This window comes from Gymnogyps californianus, chromosome 1 (genome assembly GCF_018139145.2).
Source record: "Gymnogyps californianus isolate 813 chromosome 1, ASM1813914v2, whole genome shotgun sequence".
Classification (NCBI taxonomy): domain Eukaryota; kingdom Metazoa; phylum Chordata; class Aves; order Accipitriformes; family Cathartidae; genus Gymnogyps; species Gymnogyps californianus.
In genome coordinates this window covers 145,624,111-145,647,151 of record NC_059471.1, presented here as the reverse complement: position 1 = coordinate 145,647,151, position 23,041 = coordinate 145,624,111, and the positions used below count along the sequence as shown (strand labels likewise).

The 23,041-nt window shown below is 39.0% G+C and overlaps 1 protein-coding gene across 4 annotated transcripts; it reads right to left on the bottom strand.

The window, feature by feature from the left end:
* Window positions 1-1,115: 1,115 nt before the first annotated feature.
* Window positions 1,116-22,534, bottom strand: RECQL (RecQ like helicase). 4 transcript variants are annotated; one of them, XR_007768178.1, is made up of 16 exons: window positions 22,493-22,534; window positions 20,537-20,608; window positions 18,940-19,137; window positions 16,852-17,031; window positions 15,855-15,961; window positions 14,683-14,881; window positions 13,363-13,529; window positions 12,717-12,798; window positions 11,478-11,626; window positions 11,275-11,392; window positions 9,466-9,604; window positions 8,545-8,636; window positions 6,200-6,419; window positions 5,175-5,304; window positions 4,723-4,970; window positions 1,116-2,146 (listed from the first exon to the last, which is right to left on the bottom strand). XR_007768178.1 is itself a non-coding variant. In XM_050914901.1 (15 exons), exons 2-15 carry the CDS (start codon window positions 20,550-20,552, stop codon window positions 4,782-4,784), a joined length of 1,986 nt encoding a protein of 661 aa, XP_050770858.1. In that variant the 5' UTR covers window positions 20,553-20,608; window positions 22,493-22,534; the 3' UTR covers window positions 2,703-4,781. The 4 variants fall into 4 exon arrangements, 1 of the variants encoding a protein (XP_050770858.1); XR_007768179.1 differs by having other exon boundaries at window positions 1,116-1,938; XR_007768180.1 differs by having other exon boundaries at window positions 1,116-1,933.
* Window positions 22,535-23,041: the final 507 nt, after the last annotated feature.

Sequence of the window (23,041 nt, the reverse complement as noted above, 5' to 3'; positions counted from 1 at the left end):
AGGGGCTCAATATACATCATCTTCTAGTTTAGAAGAAATTAGAGGGAAAATCCAGAACCCTGAGGGGTAAGGAAAGGACCACTCGCTCTTATTTGTAACTTTCATGTGGTTCAAAGATTCTTTTTAATAAATAGCATAACCATGACATCTGCATTTCTGAGATTAAGCGCTGCTGAAAGGTTAAGTGTAAAGAAAACCAAAGCCCAGCAGTTGTTGCCACTCAGGAACTGAAAGTGTGGGCAGAGCTGCTCTTCAGGCCTTTTCCCTCAGCCCAGCTATTCTTGCTCCCAACTCTTGACAAACACAGGTGGAACTGAAAGCACCGAGTTCTCAGTAGCAGGAAAAGGCCTTCCTGGTTACCAAACACTAGGATTGCGGTAGCAGCTCGTGTTTTTCCAAACTCATCAAGGTAATAGCTCAAGCATTCTTTTCATCGTCTACCCTTTGCAGCTAGTACACTAAGGTCTTCCCATGTTCAGTCTCAGGTCCTGACAGTGTTCAACTTTGAATATAATTTTTCTGCCTTTCCAGAAAAAAAAAAACAAAAAAAAAGTACCAGTTTCAATCTAATTCCAAACCTCAAAATTAAAATTCTACCATAATTTCTGAATTATCAAATTCCCACTACGTGTGAAACATCTTAAAAACAACTTCTGTTCTGTTCTTACTTGGTAATCCTGAGTGATTTTTATCATCTTTCTTCTCTTGACTGTTAGAGTTTTGACTAAGCTTGCATTGAACCTGCGTATTATGGAGAAACACACTTAGTGTTCACCCAGACAAGTATTTAATTGCTGTCAGCCACTCAGCTTTGTGGGATGAGGTAATGTGAGAACATCTGCAGCAGTAAGCACTGGCTCTCTCTTACCTTGACAGAACCAAGATGTTATGTGAAAGGAATCATAGGTGAGTCAAAAGAGACAGGTTGCTCTCTAAAATGGTGGAGACATGCTACTTTAAGCCACAGGCAAGCAGCGATACTCTCCTATAGCTGCTCTCTCTTTTCCACAACAACAGGAGCATAAGCAAATGGATACATGGAGTAGCAAAGTTAAGAGACTAGAATTCAGAAACTTCCCAAATATTAAGTTTAATGTAGCCCACGCTTAGGGCTTAAAGTACGCAACTTTCAATGCAGTCATGTTCTAGTGCTTGTAGAGCAGAAGAATACTTCTTAGGACAACCAGATTCACTTCTATTAGAATACAGATCTGTAGTTGGAATATAAGCCAATTCAACAGGGGAAGGAGGGGAAAAAAGAGGAGAGAGAAGTATTTCTTGAGTGATGTTTTTTCTGTATTTCCCAAATAAAGTATAACTTTTACAAGGGGAAGAGCTGAGATCAAGAAAAGTTGTCTTGTTTTTAAACATAAATTTAGGTACTAAATTGGTAATTTAGAAGTGGTAATTTTGTGTTTGAAGAACAAGCTATAGAAATCCAGTTCTAAGAGCAACAGATGTATTTTAAAGGGATAAATACATACAGTATTTCACAAAAATCTCTACAAGTCAGAAGCAGTACAATGTTGTAACAATGCCCTGTTGAAATTCTTCTATACAGTACACTCAAGTACTCAAATATGCTGTAGTAGGTGTAGATATTACAGAAATGGGCCACATCTCTCTGCTCAAAACTGCAGTGATGGCAATGTCCACGCGGGCTGGAACAACCACACCTGGCACAGCAGAGGCTTTGACCCACACATGGCTCCAGAGGAAGGATGCTGCAGCAGCCAGGTCTCCAGGTGTCTGATGTCTCTCCCTGGCGCTGGCAACAGCAGCCTCACCGGTGGCAGCTGTGCTCTGGTTGCAGTGCTGAGCTGCTGGGTGAAGGAGCTGCAGGAGGAGGTGAGCTGCCTGTGTAGCAGCCAGGAGAAACAGGAGGTGACAAGGTCTTCACAGAGACACTGCAGAGCTGAGGACCACCCGAGTCCTGTGCTGCAAAGGAGGGAAAACCTTGAGACTACCCTCAGAGGAGCAGTGGATGGAGACTCCCACAGGAGGGAAGGCTGGAAACCTCTTGCTTCCAGCAACACACAAGGGCTCCTTCTCCACCTGCAGCTCTGCTGTTGCAGAGTAGGTACAGTGCCCTGAGAAAGATGAGGATGATGAACTCCACCAAGGGATGCACTGATGCCAGCTGAACCTGAGCCAGGTGTTCACACAATGAAGAAAAGGAAGATGAGAGTTACCAGAGAATCCCTCCTGTGGGGGACAGAGGCCCTCATTGCCAACCTGACTTGGAGACATTGACAGGTTTGTTTCTTACTAGGTGCCCAGATCCCAGATGTTGCTCAGTGACTGTGTGATTCAGAATTTTAAACTCGACAGAGAAGTGAGGAAGACATAGTAGAACCACTACCCTGGACCTCAGGAGAGCAGATTTCAGCTTGTTCTGGGATTTGCTTGTCAGGATCCCAGGGAGACTGCCCCAGAAGGCAAAGGGGCTCAAGAAGAGCTGCTTGATTTCCAAACCACAGCCTCCTCAAAACACAAATAGTCTATTCCTATGTGCAAAAGGTTGAGCAAGCATGGCAGAAGGCCAGCATGGGTGAACAGAGAACTCCTCAGCTAGCTCAAACACAAAAGGAGGCAGAAGGCACAAGATATCCAGAACAAATAGAAACATTGCCTGAGCATGCAGGGAGCGAGTTAGTTAGAAACGTAGGAGCTCAGCTGGAGGTGGAACTAGCAAAGGATGCGAAAAGCAGTAAGAAGAGCTTCTGTAAGTAAGTACCTTAGCAGCAAAAGGAAGGGTAAGGAAAGTATGGTCACACTGCTCAGAGGGGTAGGGAAACTAGTGACACAGGACATGGAAAAGACTGAGGCACTTGCTTTTTTTACCTCATTTTCATTGGTAAGGTTTTCCCTCAGAACTCCCACGTCCCCAAGCCTACTAACAGTCCGTGGGAGTAAAGCAGTAGAGGAAGGTGGAGTTACAGATCACTTAAGCCAATTGGCCATACAGAAATCCACAGGACTGGTTGGGCTGCACTGAGGGATGCTGAGGAAGCTAGTGGAGGTCAGTGCAAGACTGCTGTCATTTCAGAAAGGACTCAGAGACTGGGGGAGGTTCCTGACGACCGGGAAAAGGCAAATATCTCATCAGTCTTCAAAAAGGAGGGTCTAAGGGGTTACATGCCAGTCAGCTACACCTCAGCCCCCAGAAAACTTAAGGAGCATATACTCCCAGAAGACATTTTCAGACACATGGAGGTGATTGGGAACAGCCAGCTAGATCTACCAGAAGCAAAGCATACCTGATCAACCAGACCGACTGAGATAACTGCCGGTGTGACTAAGGGGGTAGCAATGGGTGTTGTATAGCTTGACTTTAGCAAGGCTTTTGACATGATCTCCTATAATTTCCTTACAGCTAAAAATATCAGTGAGATATAGACTGGATAAACATACAACAAGGTAGGTAGAAAGTTGTCTGGACCACCTGGTTCAAAGAGTTGGGATCTGTGGTACAAAGTCCAACTGGTGGCCATTTACTAGTAGCAGCACTCACAGATCAATACTGGGGCCAATACAATTTAGAGTCTTCACTAACAATCTAGCTACAGGGACGAAGTGTGCTCCAGCCAGTCTGCAGATGATACCAAGGTTGGGAGCGCTGTTGATACACTGGAGGGCACGGCTGCTATTCAGAAGGACCTAGACAGGCTGGATACATGGGCTGAGGAGGACCTCTAAGGTAAAAGCAAAGTCCTGCACCTGGAATGGAGTAACACCATGCAACAGTACAGGCTGGGGTGGGACTAGTTAGAAAGTAGCTTTGCAGAAAAGGACCCAGGTTCCGGTAGATAACAAGCTGAACATGAATCAGCAGTGTGCCTCCGCAGCACAGACAACTGCATAGTAGACTATATTAGCAAGAACGTAACCAGCAATTTGGGGGAAAGACTCTTTCTGGGTATTCAGCACTTGTGAGATTACAGCTAGAGTGCTGGGTTAAGTTCTGCACTTCCCAGTAAAAGAAACATACTGATACACTGGATTGAGTCTAGCAGAGGGCTACCAAGCTGCCTAGGTGCTCAGAGAGGAGAAGCAGGGGCTCAGAGAGGAGAAACAGAAAACTAGATTTCTTCCAGATTAAAAAAGAAGACAGCCGGGAGGGAGGGGGAGTGATTGTTGTGATCTTGGTGTTGTCTTCAACTACCTAATGGAAGACCATAGCAGCAATGGGGCCAGACTCTTCTCAGAAGAGCACAGTGGTAGGACAAGAGGCAACAGACAAGCTGCAACACAGGAAATAGCAATTAGCGCTAAGAAATGTCCTTTTTTCTTTTTTTAGTCATGAAGGTGGTCAAACACTGGAACAGGTGCTGAGAGGGGTTGTGGAATCTCCATCCTTGAGGACGGTCAAAACTTAACTGGACACAGCCCTGAGCACCCTCTTCCAACTGGACCTACTCTGAGCAGGAGGCTGGACTAGATGATCTCTGGAAGTCCCTTCCAGCCTGCAAGATTCTGCAATAGTGTTACTGTACACTACACTTCCAAAAGAGTTAAAAAGGCAACACGGTAACTATTTACATTTTGTCATCATTACTGCATCATAAGATACACTCCATTATTTTGACATGAAGCATTTTTCCCTTGACTACTAGGCTTTTTCTAGATTTGAGGGTTTTAAAGATACTTGTTTCCCAGTTTGTTTTTTATTTAAAAAAAATGCACAAAAAATACCATTACTAAAACACAAACTGAACTTACATACTGCATTGTCCATGGAGAAGCAAACATGATTAGATCCTAAATGTAGTCTGTGAAACTCAGTCAAGAACTACTAGTTGGTCATCTCCACCTGCCTGAAGCTTAAGCTTCTTTGCTTTTAAGGTAGAACCACAGTTAGGCCGTTTACGTTCCAGTGACTTCTTCACCACTGAATCTTGGACAGTCTTTGAAGTAGTTTGAGCATTTTCTCTGCTTCCTTTTGAATTCCAGGATTGAGATGGTTTGTCCTGTAAGTTATAAACAATTCTATTAAAATTCTAACATTGTTTTCCTTCTTTTTCAGTATTCCCACACAAGAGAGAAGATACTTAGGAGGTCTATTTTAAATCCTGTTGATTGCATTACTATGAAAAATATATTGAGCAGATATAAAAATATTAAACTATAATGGAAAAGATATCTATATAGCAAGTCAGTACAGATATAAATACCTTGTAAACACTGTTCTGGTTTGTTATCCCTTCTATAGTTATGACGTGTGCCTCGTTTTTCAGCAGACCTGCTTTTGGTCCTATCTTCAGGTAGGATATTGTAGCGAATGCTGTGAAGCTGAAATCTTCCCTGCATAAATTAAATCAGTGTTATAAGGGAAGGCTGGAGACAAAGACAGGCTAGACCATGCAGGGGGAAAATGAGACACGTTAACCCTTCTGATGGATGTTCCAAATAGCAGCTTGATACTGCTTTATCTATTCAAGTGGACAGTCAGTTAATTCAGAGCGAGTCTGGTCAACACTTAACACACATACACAGTGGCACGCACACACACACACACACAACACACACACGTACGTCAATCTGTTGGAATACATGGAGGAAAATGAGGAAAAAAAGATGTAATAAGTCATCTGCTCACCCTCTTAAGAGTATAAAAAGTCAGCTGTACAAACAGATGCCAAAAAAAATTTAAGACAAAAATAAAGGGATTAAATATTTGATTTGTACATATTCTTGGAACTTCTAAAACTATATGAAAAGACAAAACACATACCACACAGACAGCCAGGTTACAAGAGAAGCACTGTTGTTATTTTCACTATGCTTTCTTAAAATTTCTGAGTACCACTTTCCACATTAGCCAGCCTGTCCTGACTTAGACTTCATCTGGGCAACCCCATTTGCTTTGCTTATCATGGAATATAAATGAGACTCCATATAAACAGCAGACTTCTCCAAAATGAAGCCTGCTGCAGATTTGAAGGTTCAACCTGAATACAGAAGACCCCAGCTTTTTAAAATTGCAAGAGATGCAGCATTTCAAATGTTCCTCCAACTTCTAACATTCTGAAGTAGAAATATAATCTTCTGAGTTTTTTTTAAATACATTAAATGCATCTGAAATAAAGGCTAAAAATGAGACTACAGAATGTATCCATTAATACTATACAGAAATAACACAAGAGTAAAGAAAAATGACTACTAAATGTTAAAAAAAAGAAGTGGTCATCTTACATACTTCAGATACTGCTGCAGCAGTAAATGGGCAATAATTCTCTCCAGTTCCTCTCGAGGGTGCTTTGGTGGAGTAACTTCAGCCACCCTCAATTTTGATACACCTTTCCCAGACCACGCATCGATTAATTTCAGTGGGGTGAGTTTCTCACTCATGTTTTCAGCTTGCTCAAGTATCTTGATTAGATCCCTGCAGTATCCTGTTATATCCATTTTCTCACACGCTACAAATAAAAGTGAAGTAATATTTAAATAGCAAGTTATTGATAGTTAGATAGTATCCATATATACATTAGGTGTATACATATATATGCACTTTTAGATATTGATAGATATATATCTATAAATATATATCTATGTGCTGTATAACAGCAATGCTTTTTTTGTTTTGTTTTTAAACTATAACTTAACAAATAAACCTGTAGCTTTCTCTCTGTCAAATTAGGCTATATTTGTCCTCAAACTTACATTTATCTTTCTACTTCATTATTAAACTCCAATCCTGCAAACATTTTCACATGTATTTAATGTTACAAACCACACAAATTATTTCAAAGAAGCATTTACAAAGCATAAAATTTGTAAGGTAGCTACTATGTTACTCTGCAGCTGGATTCCTTTTCCTCACCCATAATATTTATTATGGAAAGATTAGAGAATAACAAGGAATGGAAGAATGTAAGGGAGACATTTCTTCTCTCAAGACACAGACAAAATGAGACAGGAAAAAAAGTATTAATTTCATTATACAAGTTAGCTTCATCATGAATAATTATTCTGAGCACTAACACATCCATGTAGTACACAATGATCATGCTTCTACTGCATGATCAGATCATGGCATAGAATTACCCCAACTGCCTCCTCCAATACAAAGAATTAAGTAGTGAAAAACTAGTACTACTGATAGGTTTCCTCAGACCTTGCTTATAGATCAAAAAGCCCTGCAGGTAAACCAGCCGTAAACAGGACATATTTCAACTATATTTCATCACATGGCTCCTATAAGTCTTGGGTACAAGCCAGCTCCATACTCTTCTCAACCTCTGATCCTAGTATAAATTTCAACTAAGCCCCATTTCCAACGAGAAGATAACAAGACATTTTTACTTGCATGATTTTGCAAAACAGTTTTATTATATAGATATAATTAACTGTATAAAGAAAAAAAAGTTAAATATCTTTGTTTTGTCTACTTTAGCCCCCAAAAATGTACAGGGAAATAAAGTCTAGTTACAAGAACAGCTTCGAATACAGAGTTGTTCGTAAGTTTTTCAAGTGTTGATCACTACATTATCCAAATGCTTCGCAACAGATATGTGGTATGAAGAGATGGTATTTTCCACATATTACAAGAATTCACCTGGTACTCAAAGAAATTTAAGGTGATTTTGTGTGTCCAAGAGAGATGCCCAAGACCAACTTTTTCTCAGCACTCTTTTCAGAGCTTTCTAGGTTTGTATGGGATTTCCTATGTCTAAACCACAGCTCTCAGTAAGTGCAGCAACAAATACTTTGTGCATCTTCAGAGACTTATTAAACTAGCTACCCAACACTGCCCAGGCTGTTTGTGGGCAAAGCAGCAAAAGAACTTATGTCCCAGAACTGCGTTCTACTGAAACCATCCTCCTTTACCATGCAGCAGGTCTTGTTTCAGCTTGTCTCCCAAGTTCCCTCTATGTCTGGCCCATATGCCTTCCCTCTTATGATCCCAACTTTCTTCCAAAGGAAGAGCACACACTAGACAGACATTATCCTGTTAGGGCTAACACACAGCAAAATCCTAAATTAGCATGCTCAGTTGTTCTGCACAACTGCCATGCACAGTCCTGACACAGGCAGGTCTCATGAGCATGCAGCACTGAAATCCTCAGATTTTACCAGGCAAGTTGTAAAAGGACATGTGCAAACTGTGCCTTCTCAGAGCCTGAGTGTGAACAGTTTGCCATGCAGAGAGCAAGAAGCTCCTTCTCAAAATAAAGCTTTCACACCCAAAGGAATCCTGAAACAAAACCTGACACATACCAGAATCTTTTTAAAACAGGTAAGCCAATCTCCCCCTTGCCCCAGCTTCACTTTTGGGAACAGAAGAACAGCTGAGCCTGAAAGATACCAAAGTGTTTGGTCTCAGGCAAAAAGCCAAACCAGGAAGCGTCCTGCTAAACACCCTGAATTTGGCAACACTAAGCCACCGAAAACTGATGTTCATAACAAAATTTGCACCTTCGAAACAGGCAGTATTACGAGCATGCTTTACAGAAGTTGCTCACAGTTTGTCTAAACAAGGTATTTCTTCAAGCCCACCTTCTCCATGTTCTCTGTCCTTGGTTATGAAAACAATTTACTTACAGTTCTCTCTACAGCAGTTATCACACATTCTGTTGCAGTTTGCAGAATCCCATACTTCATCAAAATGATGGGCTATGAGGACCCGGCGACATCTGAAAGAACAGAGAGCAAAGAGGGACTATAGAACATACGTGTATACACCTGTGCTGTAAATCATGAAAGTGGCAAAAAGAAGGTCCCTTGGGTCAGCTCATATCTCAAAACAATCATGAAGAATTATCTCAGGAAAAATCAGAAAACACACACTGCAACACAGTATTCCCTGTCAGTTATGCTAATAGGAGTAACTAGCAGCTTTCAGTAACAGTAAACACCACTGTAGGAACAGTTTGGTTAAAGCAGAAAAGTAAGTATAATCTGCAACTTCAATAGAATGAAAAATCATAAGAATATGAACTAATTCTTAGACTGAGGCCAACAAAGGCTATACTCAATGCACGAGTTGTCCACAACACAGAGTGTTTTCCATGAAGTATTCCATATAGCTCAGTATAGCAAATGAAGCATTAAACACATGTGGATTCCTGTATGGCCATTAAACACTGATACCTTAGAGTAAAACCCAAAGCATTCCAGTTTTCGCTCTGAATGGGATTTGAAATTCAAACAGTGTTTGTTGACAGATATTTCACCTCAACATACCTGCCTCCAGAACTTTATCCTGAAGCTGGCAAGCAACACACCAACATTCAGTTATGTAAAGAGTACACGTACTGAGCAGCCAAACCACAAACTCCAAACTCAAGACTCTGTTACAATAGTAGTGTTTCTATAGTGTGGTGGGGTTTTTTTTGTTTTGTTGTTGTTGCTTTTGTGGGTGATTTTGTTTGGGTTTTGTTTTTTTTTTCAAATGCCCTCTAAAAAACCCAACAAAATTAGCCTATTTAAAAACTAAGCAACCAAGCCACCACAGTAACTTACTTGTTCATATTCTGGCAGTAAGACACCATATCATACAGCTTCTCTTGCCCTACATTTTCCATCACTACCATTGAGCTGATTCTGAAGATATCTCCAAAACCATAATACAAAATGCAGTCAGCTTTTTGGTCATCTCTACCTGCAATGCATTAAAACAAACAAAAAATTTAGAAGAGATTTATTTTAAGCATAGCATTTTCTGGTACAAATTCCACTCTTACCTGCATGGGCTTCTGCAGCCCCTATATAGAGAGTGCATGACTGTAACAGAATATCAAGCATAACATATCAGCCAACAGAACACAGCACGATACAGACTAGAAATAAAATAGATTTAGAATGGTCTTCTACAACTACAGAATCAAGCAAACTGAAAATACTACACAATGAAGATTTTGATTTTTAACAACTAAAATAAAATATCAGTGTCATACAAAAAGCCAGTGAAATCACTATTTTCTCACCCTAAAACCTCTTGGAAAATCCTAGCCAAATACATCTTGAAGCCTAATTCTTATTTGATTAAAAGACATTGTGAGCTTCAAATACCTTATTCGGTATTAAGGGTAATAAATAAAGAGAGAATTAGGTATGATTTAACAAAATATTCCATTTAAAACCAACTGTGCCTTCCATAGCTGAACTTAAGTCATCTTTTCCTTCCTGTTGCCCACCCCTCTCAATGATGTGCTGATGGGTGCTCTCCTGCTGTTTACAAGATTCAGAGAGCAGAAAAAGCATAAAAAACCTGAACTTTTTTAGAAGTGTAACATATAACAGAAAGGAACTACTTCACTTGGATGGGCAGTCAAGGGGAAAAAGGAAGGTTTCATAAGCTAAGCATTATGTTCAGGCAAATGAGTAGCAGTGCTTAATTAATCCCTCCCCAGAAGAATCTCATTTAAGTCGAGTTATGAAAAAGAAACACAAAAGCTTGCTTTAATCATCCCAAGCTGATAAACATTGTGAAACAACTATTTCAGCACCTATACGGCCCTTGTCTCACAACTTCAATATTTATACTGCCTGTTACCTCCAGCACTATCTGGAAGTAACCAGGTTCTAGCGTAAGCAGATGCAAACTCCCACAAACTTTGATGACTGTTGGATTTCTTAGGCCAGCATTAAGGCCAATTTCTATCACACAGGCATAGTTAAAATCTCAACCAATTGCCCCTCAGCGTCCTTAAAAAGCTTTCCTCCACGTAGATTCAAATCTGTCTTTGAAAAAGTAATAAAGCACAAGGTCAAAAAAAACCAAACCAAACCAAAACACCACAAAACTTTTTTTTAGCCATAACAGCTATTTAGTGCCACTATACATTGATCAGTCCTTAAAATTCCCTGCTTCAGACTCCTCATTCTACTTGTATTTCTGTGGCCAGTGAAATTCATACAGCGATTAGACATCATCTAGAAACAATCTGAACAAATCACACATCCCAGTTGTTATGCAAAGGGGGGGGGAAAAAAAAATCCTTTCTGTAACATATATCTGATCAGTCAATGTCATGTTATGAAATTATTCTGGTAAGCCGCAGATGTCAGAAAAATAAAGTAATTAAAAAAATGCTGAGTAAAGGGCTAGGTACCCAGTTATTCTTTGCTACACTGCAGTACAGAGGTCTGAGATTATGAATGTAGTTTATATTTGCCTTAAAGCCTCTTTACAGAGGCAGAGTGGCATTATACACCTGGGAACCTGTCTCAAAGACAAGACACTTTGCACAAATGGCTGAAATTAAAGTACAATTTTATTGGTTTCACGGATGTAAATGGTGACTTTGCAAAAGCCGTTTCCTACAATACCTGCACGTCCACTCTCCTGGTAGTAGTTCTCCATGGATTTGCTCATAGAATGATGAATTACAAACCTCACATCAGGTTTATCAATTCCCATGCCAAAAGCAACAGTCGCCACTACAATCTGAAAAAAGATTAAGAACCCATCAATGTACCAAAACACAATTTGTTTAAATGAGACATAAGTCTATGAAAAGTATCTACTTAACCTGGATTTGATTTGCTGCCCATCCTTTATGAACTTTGGTCTTATATTTAGCATCCATGTTTGCATGGTAAGTCCCTGCCTTGATTCCCAGTTTCTGCAAACTCACGGTAACTTGCTCAGAATCCTTCTGAGAAAAACAGTAAACAATTCCTGCACAAAAGTGAAAGATGCCTTATTGTAATGTCTGGAAAAAAACAAACAATCCCCAATACTTAAAAACAACTTTGAAAGTTTTATTAACTTAAAAACAAATAAATAAAAACCCATAAACAATCTTTGTGCCTATTCAGTCTGCAGTATTGGTAGCCATGAAGGGAACTTCAATTATCAGCTTTCACTTGTAGGCTAAAGAGAAAATATGGGTGCCAATCCACATAATCATGGAAGTATTCTATTAATGTTCAAGGAGGAAAATGGTTATTAATGCTTATGTAAAGGGGTGTTGTTCTTATGACATCTATGACATCTCACCTGAGGTTTCAGATAAATCTGCTTTTTGTCATTAGTCAGTCTGGGCTAAGTCAAGGATTACACACAAAGCCACGCGATCTGTGATCATCTTAGCACAGTTTGTACTCAGGGAGCTGCTCATCACAGCCACAGAGTTCCACAGCAGACACAGGGACAGACTGCTGCTCCAGAAAATTGGATTCTGTTGCCTTTGTAATACGGCTCTCCTCTTTATTTGCGCTACATAATTTATTGATTATACAAAGTCCAACTTTTACAGTTCTGCTTTCATCACAAAAGCGCAATTCATCCCATCACACACCCATTCTGGCCACTGAATAATACATGAATCTTATGATCAAATATGAAAAAGAAGTGTTAAAGATAGTAAATACCCTGACACATAGATACTAAATGACATACACATGATTTAAGAACATAGAGATAGCCTTTTTTGAGCCTTGTTTTTACAATCTTAAAAATTGCTATTATTCTTATCTATGTAAACATTGTTCTATATACATCAACATTATATTTCAACACTTCAGAAGATATAAGTAAACTGTAAAGACATTTAAACACTAATGAATGAAAAGAGTGATTATTCAAGGCATGGATCTTATTAAATTTCATTTCTTCTAATGCTGGATGTCTAATGTATGGTGAAGGTAGAATTTCTCTACACGTTTCAGCATTACTTGAAAACATCCCTGTAATGCTGAAGATTATAAAATATAACATGCTCTTTTTTTTTTGAGTTTTTTTGCCTTTTTTTTTTAACACTTTTTACCTGAGAGTCCTTTGTATCTTCCATTAATGATCTTAACTATGTCCTCAATGAAATCTTCATTATTTGAAGGCTTATGTCGAACCTCAAAAATATAATAAACACATGCCAGAGAGTTCTTCAAGTGGGCAATCTGTCAAACAATCCTATTATTCTACTTATTCCAGTAAAATAAACACAACTATTCTGCCATTTAACCAAAATTACTCGATCCTCTTTGTGCAGTCAGATTACATCTCGAAAGTCCGTAGACAAAAAGGCACATAAGTTTTTCCATGAAGAACAATAAAAGCAGCTGTGGTCAAACTGAAAATACAGTACAACACAATAATTCACAACTTTTTGCAATCACATGACATATCTTCCAACAATTTGGAAGCAGTCTGAGCCTGCTACCTACCTCTCCCCTGTACACAGTCCTATCTGCTAAGCCTTGCTCACAAAGACAGAGCAGCCCAAGTTCCTCTGCAGATGACAGCAAGTTCAGCAAGATGAAGTCATGAAAGAACACCATCATTCAGTTCAAAAGCCATTTATTATTAAAATGTATAGTTGAAAATCTATTCTAAAATTCATCAACTGTAACTTACAGAAGATAATATGATGTTTTCACTGCGATGCAGTGAAACAAACAGGTAATAAGACATACCTCATAGTAAAGATTGGGCCGGTTGAAAGATGCAGTAAAGGTAATGCACTTCTGAACATGCAAAATTTTCTGAGCATCCTTTAAAACATGATTTGTAGCAGTTGCTGTCAATCCAATCAAGGGAGCATTGGGAAACTGTCTTTTCAAGATACCAAGAGACTTATAGTCTAAGCAAGAAAACAAAAAGGGGAAAGAAAAGATTTCTCATACCATAGATTCAAAGTTAAAAAAGATATTAATGTAGATAGCATTCAATAGGGTAATACTGCAATAAATGTTATTACTGATCCATTTACCACAGAACTAATTTATACATCCAAATGAAGTAATAAAAAGGTTGCACTTATCAAAATAGACGCTTTCTCTTCTAATTGAATTTTATAAAAGCAATCACAATTCAGAAGGCAAAACATATTGAAATATAAGTTCTTAAAAAGCTAGAAAAATATAAATGGCATTGCATTAACCAACATTCAGGTTATTTTGCAAGTCTGTTTTTACAAACAGCTTTTCAGTAAACACAGATTTGCTAATAAACAAGCAATGTGGAATTTAGATACATAGACCAGACTGTATTAAGGAAAGATTTTAAAGGCTCAGTGCTGACAATCACTTGCTGCCTTAGAACAGAAATGCAGCCAGAGGTACATATCCAAATTCCACATTGCCTGTTTAACTGGCAGGGCTCTTTGCTCAGACACCACTTTTTAACAAAACTGCAAAGGTTGACTTTACAGTTACTAGTGCTTCAAATCAGGTTTTCTTTCAAAGGCAAAGAAACAGTGGCCAGTAAGTAACAGTCTTCTACAACTAACAAGATAGGAAACAAACTGAAGCGCACTTTCTTTCCCTGCAAGTCAAGGGCATTTGTTTCAACTTGCTTTGGAAGCAATTAAAATATACCTCATGAATTTGCAAAATGCTCTACCTCTGTCACTCAGAATGTGAGGGAGCAGTGTACAGAATGACACTTTTTCATGTAGCAATAGATTAAAGATCACTGTATTGCCCATATTAAAGATGGCAGCTAAAAACTTTCATTTTATTAAGCTCCAATTAAAGTAAACTGATTTAGGAGTTTTTCAGAATACTGACAGCAAAATCTACATTGAAATTGCCCCCATTAGCATGAACTTAGCTCCTGGACAAGGATATAGTCATTCGTGAATTAAATTTGAAGTCCTTGAGCTAACACAGGTACTTGCCATATACTAAGTATTTACTTAACACATGAAGAAAGCACCTGGCTTTATGTCAGGCCTAACTCATTATTTACTGATGCCTGAATAACACTGCAAACTGGATTTCTAATGAGCATACCAGGCCTGAAGTCATGGCCCCATTGACTACAGCAATGGACCTCATCCACAGCAATGCGAGCAAGACACCCTGCTTGATAAGCTTTCTCTAGCTTTGACATGAACATTTTGCTTTTTGCAATCTTCTCCGGGGTCACATAAATGAGCTTCAGTTGCGAATTTCTGTCTAGCATTTCGGTATGAACCCACTTCACATGTTCCTGTTCAAAACAAAAGGAGAAATCAGGAGCTAACAAACTAGGACAACACACCGAAGTTGCTTAGTGCTAAGATTCCTAAGGGGTTATTAACAATTCATAAAGGGTAATTAACAGAGACTGATAAACTATTACATAGTATTTACCACTACTATAAGTCTTTGCAGAAGACCATTATATACAAAATGTTAATTTTAATACTTGGAAAATCTGTCACAGAACTTTGAAAAAGCAAACTATTGAATATTTCTCTTTGCTTCATCATGTGGTATCAGTATTTTCCCAATAAATGATAATGTACCAAACATGCCTGTGGTACTACAAGTGTAAAATAATTTTTTACACGTAATTGTAGTCTTTATTACTGAGTTTTCAAAGCGCTCTACCTCAAAGAGGGCTCCAAGTTTGGCACACTGCATCAAGCCACTAACCTATTAAATCCAGTGTCATGTGCAAGTTAATGACCATGGCCTCCTGGTAGTCAGGAAAATATATTTCACTGTAAAAAGCAATTGACTAACAACAGACTGGGAAATAAGTTGCTGCTTGGCCTCTGGATCAAACAGCTTACCATTCTAAAGTAAGATAAATTATTATATGTAAAAGCCTGCACTGGTCAACATGTTACTAGTGGACAAAAATCACCTACTCCAATCTTCTTTTAAGTCTAGAAACTGAGTAAAAATCTACAACACACACCAGCCAAAGGTACTTCACATCCTCTAAATAGCCCCATGAAATCTATTTATTCCATGAAAGGTGTTGACTTGCATGTGTTCTTGTCATTAAAACAAGAATGCAAGATACTTATTCACATTATCTGTATCACAGCACGTAGCTGGCAAGATACTGTTGACAGAATGGCATTAGCTGACAAAACTATGCCATTCATTAAGTATTCGTAAATAACATACACAGAGGCAAGATGCTGGCACATATGCCACAAAAACCATGAAGACTTGGCAGTTAAACATACCTTACTGCTTGAGGCATTTAATAAAGTTGCAGAAATACCAAGCTGTTCCAAAACCATGAGCTGATCTTCCATAAGTGATATCAAAGGACATATCACGAGTGTGAAACCTGTAACAATCAATCATTGTGCAAACTGAACAGTTCAGATGTCACAAATATCTCCTCTAATACTTTTTACTAATGCATCAGCCTTGTTCTGAAGGAACTGCCAAACATGAGCTTAAGCTTCATACACAGTAGCAGATTCCCCTCCTAGATAGCTGATAAGCGAGTGCTAGGTCACATAGGGATACTTCTTATCAACTGCCCGTGACATGCACTTTCTCTTAGAATCTAGACGACAAACAACTGAGCTGCAACAAACAGAGTATAAGAACTAATATACAAAACAAAGAAAGTTGGATTCACATCTGTGTCATGAGGTACTAATTTACCACACAACTAAACAATGCTAGGTATTGGTAAATTTGGTCTTTGTAAATAAGTAAACTTCCATGCAATTGGGTGGGTTATTTTTCCAAAAAAAGTTTAAAAACTAAAACTGAATATTTACTTTTAAAAATTAATACACAAAGTTTCTCCCAAATAATCTGAAGCTAAAACTTTAGAGTGGAACAGAAAAATAACAGATATCCATACTTTAATAATTTACAATCTGCATATTGAATTAAAAGGGAAGGAAAGAAAAAAAAGTGGCAAACTTTTAAAAAGTTCTTTCAGTGTTCAATAATATAATGTACTGAAAGAAACCTAGATAAATTATTTAAATCTAAATCACATCTAAAAGGCACATCTATTTTAAAGCTGCTATTGCATCTTCAGAGAAAATAAAGTAAGACAGCAAAGCAAATATTTCTAGTAAATCTTTCTCATATCTTTGCTCTTTTTTCCCCATACTGTGATATTAGACACCAATATAATGTTCATTTTCCGAATAACTACAAAGGGGAGAAAATAAATCCAATTGTTTATATATGACCTTTTCTTCCCTTACATACCATCAGAACAGACAGCTGGTAACTGATAGCAAAGGCTCTTTCCACCACCTGTAGGCATGACAAGAAATATATCCTTTCCCGCCATTGCAGCATTTACTGTTTCAAGTTGCAAGGACCTAAACTTCTGGAGTTTAAACTTGCCCTGCAGTGCAGTTTTTATCTTCTCATACCATGGAAAATCTGTTAGGAGAAAAAAACCAAACACGTTTCATAACCAAGTTAAAATATAAGAAGGGCGGGCAATTTACATATACAATAACTAAATCTGGAAGCAACACAATTTTAGATCTGGGAAAGTGTTCAAAGATTCAATAATGGCACACAAAAAGCTACACACAACCCGAGTCTGTATAAACTAATTTCTAAGGTGGACCTTTGAAAACCCTATGAGATGTAAACACAATCCACCTCCAGACTAAAGGCTCTCATTGAACTTAAATGTGAACTAATGCTAAAAACTGACAAGCAGATGAAGACCTTCAAAGTGCTAATGATCAAGTTAACTAATTAGTCCAAAATTAAATGGAAATGAGAAGCCCACCCTGAAAATAAATAAAACCAGACAGTGAGCCCTACAACAGCCTCACTACTAAGTTGCCCAAATGCTTCCCTCACACAAATGCAGTGATTACAAATAGTATAATGAAGGCAGGGCTACCATTTTTTCCATATATTCCAGAGATAATAAACATTTATTAAAAAAAGGGGGGGGGAAGTTTAATCTTCCCCAAAATAATCACCCCAACATGCTCATAATAGTTTTTTCTTTTCTTCAATAAAGAGCTAAAGACTGCATCATTTAAAGAGATAATACTGTAAAACTTAAATTTCAGATGCATCAGGAAGCATTAACCATTTTCATATTATTAAAATTAAAATGCAGAAAAACTGTGGGAACTCCAGGCTACACCGCATGCAATGCAAGAATTAACTCTGGGACTTGAGGTGACATTGCTTCCTAATTTACAGAGATCACAGCCAAGATCCCAGGCTCTCTGAAACCAAGAAAAGCTTCCCACTGACTTCAGTGAGGTTTATACTGGGACCAAATTTAGCTACTGCTCTTATTCAACATGTACACAGCATCTGATTGCAAAGATGTTAGTTTTCAAAGCACAGGAGGAGAGAATTAGGCACAGTCACCCAAAACCAAATCAATTTGTTCAATAGCATCAATTTGTAATTATAAAGTATCAATATTCTTACATATGCATAACACTTTTCTCAAACACAGACAAATATGGGTGAGACTACAAAATTATTTTCATTTTTAAAAAAGCCAAAAAAGAGAATACATACAATAGATACAGGCAAAATTTAACAATGCATTTCCAAATTGCAAGTGAAATAAAAGAAGAGGGGAAAAAAAATAATAAAAAGATCTAATTGAATTTGGCTAGGCATAACATGGTCAAGACCCACCAACTATCCACAACTTCCGTTAATGTTTAACTTGAAAGACAGCACTTCCAAAAGAACAGCAGCCCTCACACCACCACGGGGCACTTGCCACTTGGACTAACTCTACCATACTAATGGATTCTACGTTACTTTTGGCAGTCAGCATCCATCTAATTTGCATTAACTTGGTAGGACGGTGGGGCTACATAATCCATGGCAGACACAACCAACATCCTACCCACTCAAGCAAGAAGAAACACAAAGACAGTGAGAAGTAACTTTGAGAGTGCAAGACTGTTATTATCAAATCCTGAAAATACCCAGAGTAACTATTTTTAGAACATAAATAAACAGGGAATACAAGTATTGCAATATTTCCAGATTTACTCTGGGATTCTTATAGCAAATCAAACCACCTTGTGACTTTCCAACAAGAAAAGAATAAAAGTAGTTATAACAGGCCATTCTTGTGATAATTCTGCCCAGAAAAACTCGGATTAGTATTTAGGAATGTCCAGGGAGTTAAGTACAAACATTACCCTGTGTAATTAAGATGGCAGATCACCCATCTGAACAAAATGAAATAGGAAAATACAATTATCCAAATAAAACTCTATATGAACACATTTTTCCCCTACTGAATTAGTTTACTTCTATGTTAGAATATTTTAATTTAACTCTGCAGACCTTGTTTGTTCCATGCCTCGGCTGAGGTTTCGGTGTCTTTACTTCCGCCTGCCTCCGAGTCTCCTGAGGACTGCTTTATCAGACTTTTTACCCTCATCTTCTTTTGAATGAGTTCCTGCTGTTTATCCACAAGCTCCTGAATCTGCATCTCCACTGCCTGCAGCTCACTTTCAATGGAAACCAGTACCTCCTCTAGCACTGAAGGGAAAAGCAACGTGAAGGCAGAATAGAGACTACGGTAAATTGCTAATCCCAGTTTTAAAGGATACTTCATTTCATTTGTTGATTGAGAACAATCAAAATTAAACACAAACCAAAAGCATCTAGAGAAACAGACAGCCTGACAGGCCCACTGATAAGATTATAGCATCTAATATTATATATGCCACGTAAAAATACTTAGCAATGCTTAACAATGTATTTCTTGTATTAGTAGGTCATATATACACAGGTATACTGTAAGTTGTCATCTCCAATACTGTGTATGAGAGATATGCAACACTCTCATTGCCTGCATTGATTAATAGAGAAAAAAATGTATCACAATCCAGTTTCTCAAAAGCAGTGCCTCTCCAGAGAAACACTTGAAATTATTTTCTTTTCTGCAGATGCATGTTAAGCAGCGAAAAGCATATTGCATCTGCCCTGATATTAAAGCTGCAAGTGTTACAATGAAGACAATGAGTACTCCAGCCAATTCCAAGGTGAGCACATCATTAAAACATTTTTAATAGAAAGCATTTACATGTGAGAAGCAACATTAATCTCAGCAAGTAAAGTCTTCTGAAGATGGAAACAGGGACATTAGCAAAAAGCTACATTTCATGCACCCAGATCTCCCTCCTATGCAGAACCAGAGCATCCGCTGAACGTCAAGGTTTGAACACAGAGGACAAAAGCTTTTGCAAACACAAGCCATTCTTCAGATCTGAAAAAACTGAAGCAAATATTCCCCAAAAGCTTGGGTTAAATAAGTGAATCTTTGGTGGGAATTTGCCTCTTTACATCCTAATATGCATCTGTGTGAATTACAGATTGTGTTCTAGAATACAATCCCCAGGGTTTAAAAGAATACTTAACACATACCACAGCATGCCAAGCATGTACCACTATTTCAGAGCCAGGTCAGAAAAGCATAAGAAGAAATTTCTTCCTCCCCCCCGCCCCGCAAAATAAGAGATTTTGGTCCAAGCATAGCAGATACAATAATCTGCTTATGAAAGCAAAAACGTATGATATGGAAAAAGATATCCTCATTACAAATGGCACAAAATGGGGACATTTGTCTTTCTAAATGCCCACTGTTACTCAGCAGGAAAGAGTTGAAAGTACCTTAAAATATGAAGCATATTTTCAAAATATTGAAAACCAAGTAATTTCCTCAACAAACCTACTTTTGTTTTAGTTTTTATCTAAAAAACAAAGTTATCCAGTAAAAGAACTTTTCCTTCAAATCTGAAGTACAATAGCATAGACCCCGAAAACTCTTTTCTGCATACATTAAATTCATATACATAACAATCAATAACATCAGGTGATTGTGTCTGTTAGCTAAAAGATAGAAAAATGAACATATTGAATACTAATTTTGGATTACCTGCAACAGCTGCCATTTTGGAGATTAGAGAATGTTATCCTTAGGATACCTTATTTAACCAAGCAACTGTCACTAAGAATAAAATAAAATAAATTAAAAAAAAAAAAAAGAAAAAATATTTCATGAGTAATCCTTCTAAACTTAGAACAAATTTACTGCAAGAGATTCTTCATTAATACAGGAGTTGTTAATATAACAGTTTAAGTACTGGTTCATTTAATCTGCTTATATAAATATGCCCAACTAGATGACAACACACTTTTTCCCTTCTGCAAAAGGGACAGATACCAACTCACAACCAATTCCTAAGGCTATAGCTTGCCAGCCTTCTAAATGAAACCAACTGAATTTTGAGCAAGTCATAAATTTTCTGCGAGAGGCATGGTCTAATATAGAGCAGTCATTCACCTACCTTCGACCTTTTTTTTTTTTATCTCTTCAAAGACTATTTTACAGAAAAGTGTGAACAAATTATATTGTGCCCTTTAGAAAAGCAGCCACCATAACACCTAGAGGATCTTTTAGGAGGAAGTAGAAAGGTAGTTTGGTTCAGAGTAGGGGGATTGGTTTTGATTAGATCATCAGTGACATGAACTTAGAATTCTATTTATTGGCTAATTTTTTGAACAACATTCTTTGTTGTATTATATGCTAACAATACAAAACTCAAGAAACTTGATATTCTCTCACTCTTGTTGAATTCCGAACTATTTATTATATACATGGGAGCTAAATCTGAGAGAAGGTGAAAGGGAACAAATTCAGTGGACACTCACTATAAGCTGATTCTACCATAACAAATATTTTACTGTGTTCCTATAAATGGGGGGAAAATACATATAAAAAAGAATGTGTGAATAAAACACTGACTTTGCCAGAGAGGTTATAATTAAAAATAAGTTAAAGGCTCACACTTCAGAAAGAAGTTGATTATGGTATAACTCAGCTGTGTCCAGGTCACCCACGAGTCAAGTTATACAGTTCTGTCTTTATACCACCTGCCACTTGCACAAACCTATTTGGAAATATTAGTCTCCCCAAAGTACAGAGCAAGCAGGGACATCCAGAAAAATCAGCAGGCATGGAACAGACGCACTGTAAATGCAATACACTACTTCTTTTCCCCCCAGTAAACACAAATCTCACAAATATCACTAGGCTGATAGCTCAGAAAGCATAAGCCATTTTCTTACCCAAGGAGTGGTAAGAGAATGAAAATTACCTATGAAAGTTTCCCTATATGCTGCTAAAGCTCCACAAGTCTTTAATTTAGCTCCTGTCTCTAAAAGAAGTAGCTCAGCATACCTTATAATTGATTCTATACCACCACCGCCAACAAAGACCTCGAATTACCATTTGATTTCTCAAAAATGCAGCTCCTAAGAAACTGAATAAACATGAACTCATAGCTTATAAACCACAGGGGACAAAAGGCAAGTGGAAGCATCTTGCCCATCAGGCAGTTTTACCCCACTGTAAAAACGGCTGAATTCCTGTGAATTCGTCCCATCACAGCCTTTTCTAAATAGCCCACTACTGGGGAAAAAGAGGCTTCTAAGTAGATACACACTGGCCATGCCTAAAACAGACAGATTAGTAACCAGCGTCACTTTCCACCCTGCACAGATTTAAATCAGTGTCCCAGCACTGGAAGCTTTCTTACCCCACCTTTTATCCAGCCTCCAAATTAAACCTCTTCAGTGCCAACTCTAAGAAGTGATGTCAATAGAGCATTATCAAATCAAGAACCCCTAAATTAGGGAATAAAACCAACAACAATTGCACAAGCAAGATGTGTCACCTTAAAGGCAGTTCAACCGGGTAAGAAAACCCCCATCAGGCCATAAAACCCTGAGAAGCCACCTTAAAAAAAAGTCACTAAGAGAGGAAAAAAAAAAAAAAGCCAAACCGACAGCAGGGAGATACATTTACACCGGCCGCTTCAGCATCCGTCACCTGCAAGCCGAACACGAGCCGCGGGCCCGAAACGCAGGGGGCGTCCGCCTCAGCGAGGCGGCCCTACGCCTCCAGCGGGCCGTAGCGGATCCGTCACGACCAGGCACGGAAGCCACCTGCTTGGCGGGCCGGAAGGCGGAGCGGGGGCAGGCAACGCCGCGGAGGACGGGCGAGACAGAGGCTGCTGGGGCCACACAGGCGGAGGAGGACGCGGCCGGCAGACCGCTGCCGCCAACGGCCCCGGCCCCCGCCGCGCCTCATCACCCCCCTTCCTCCCGCACGACTGTTACGGCCCTGGCGCGCGCCGCCCGTCGTCGTCCCACCCCCCCCCCCCCAATCGTTAGTGCCGGGGCGCGCGCTCCCGCTCCGCCTCCGCGCTCCCGCGCGCCGGCCCCGCGACTCATCCCCACTCCCACCTGGACGGCCGGCTCTCAAGCCCCGCCCCCCCGGTTCTGCCTCTTCCGCTGCCGGCTTCCCTCAGCCAATCGCCAAGAGGGGGCGAGCGCGAGGGTGACCACGTGCATTCCCCCCTCCCCCAATCAGCAGCGG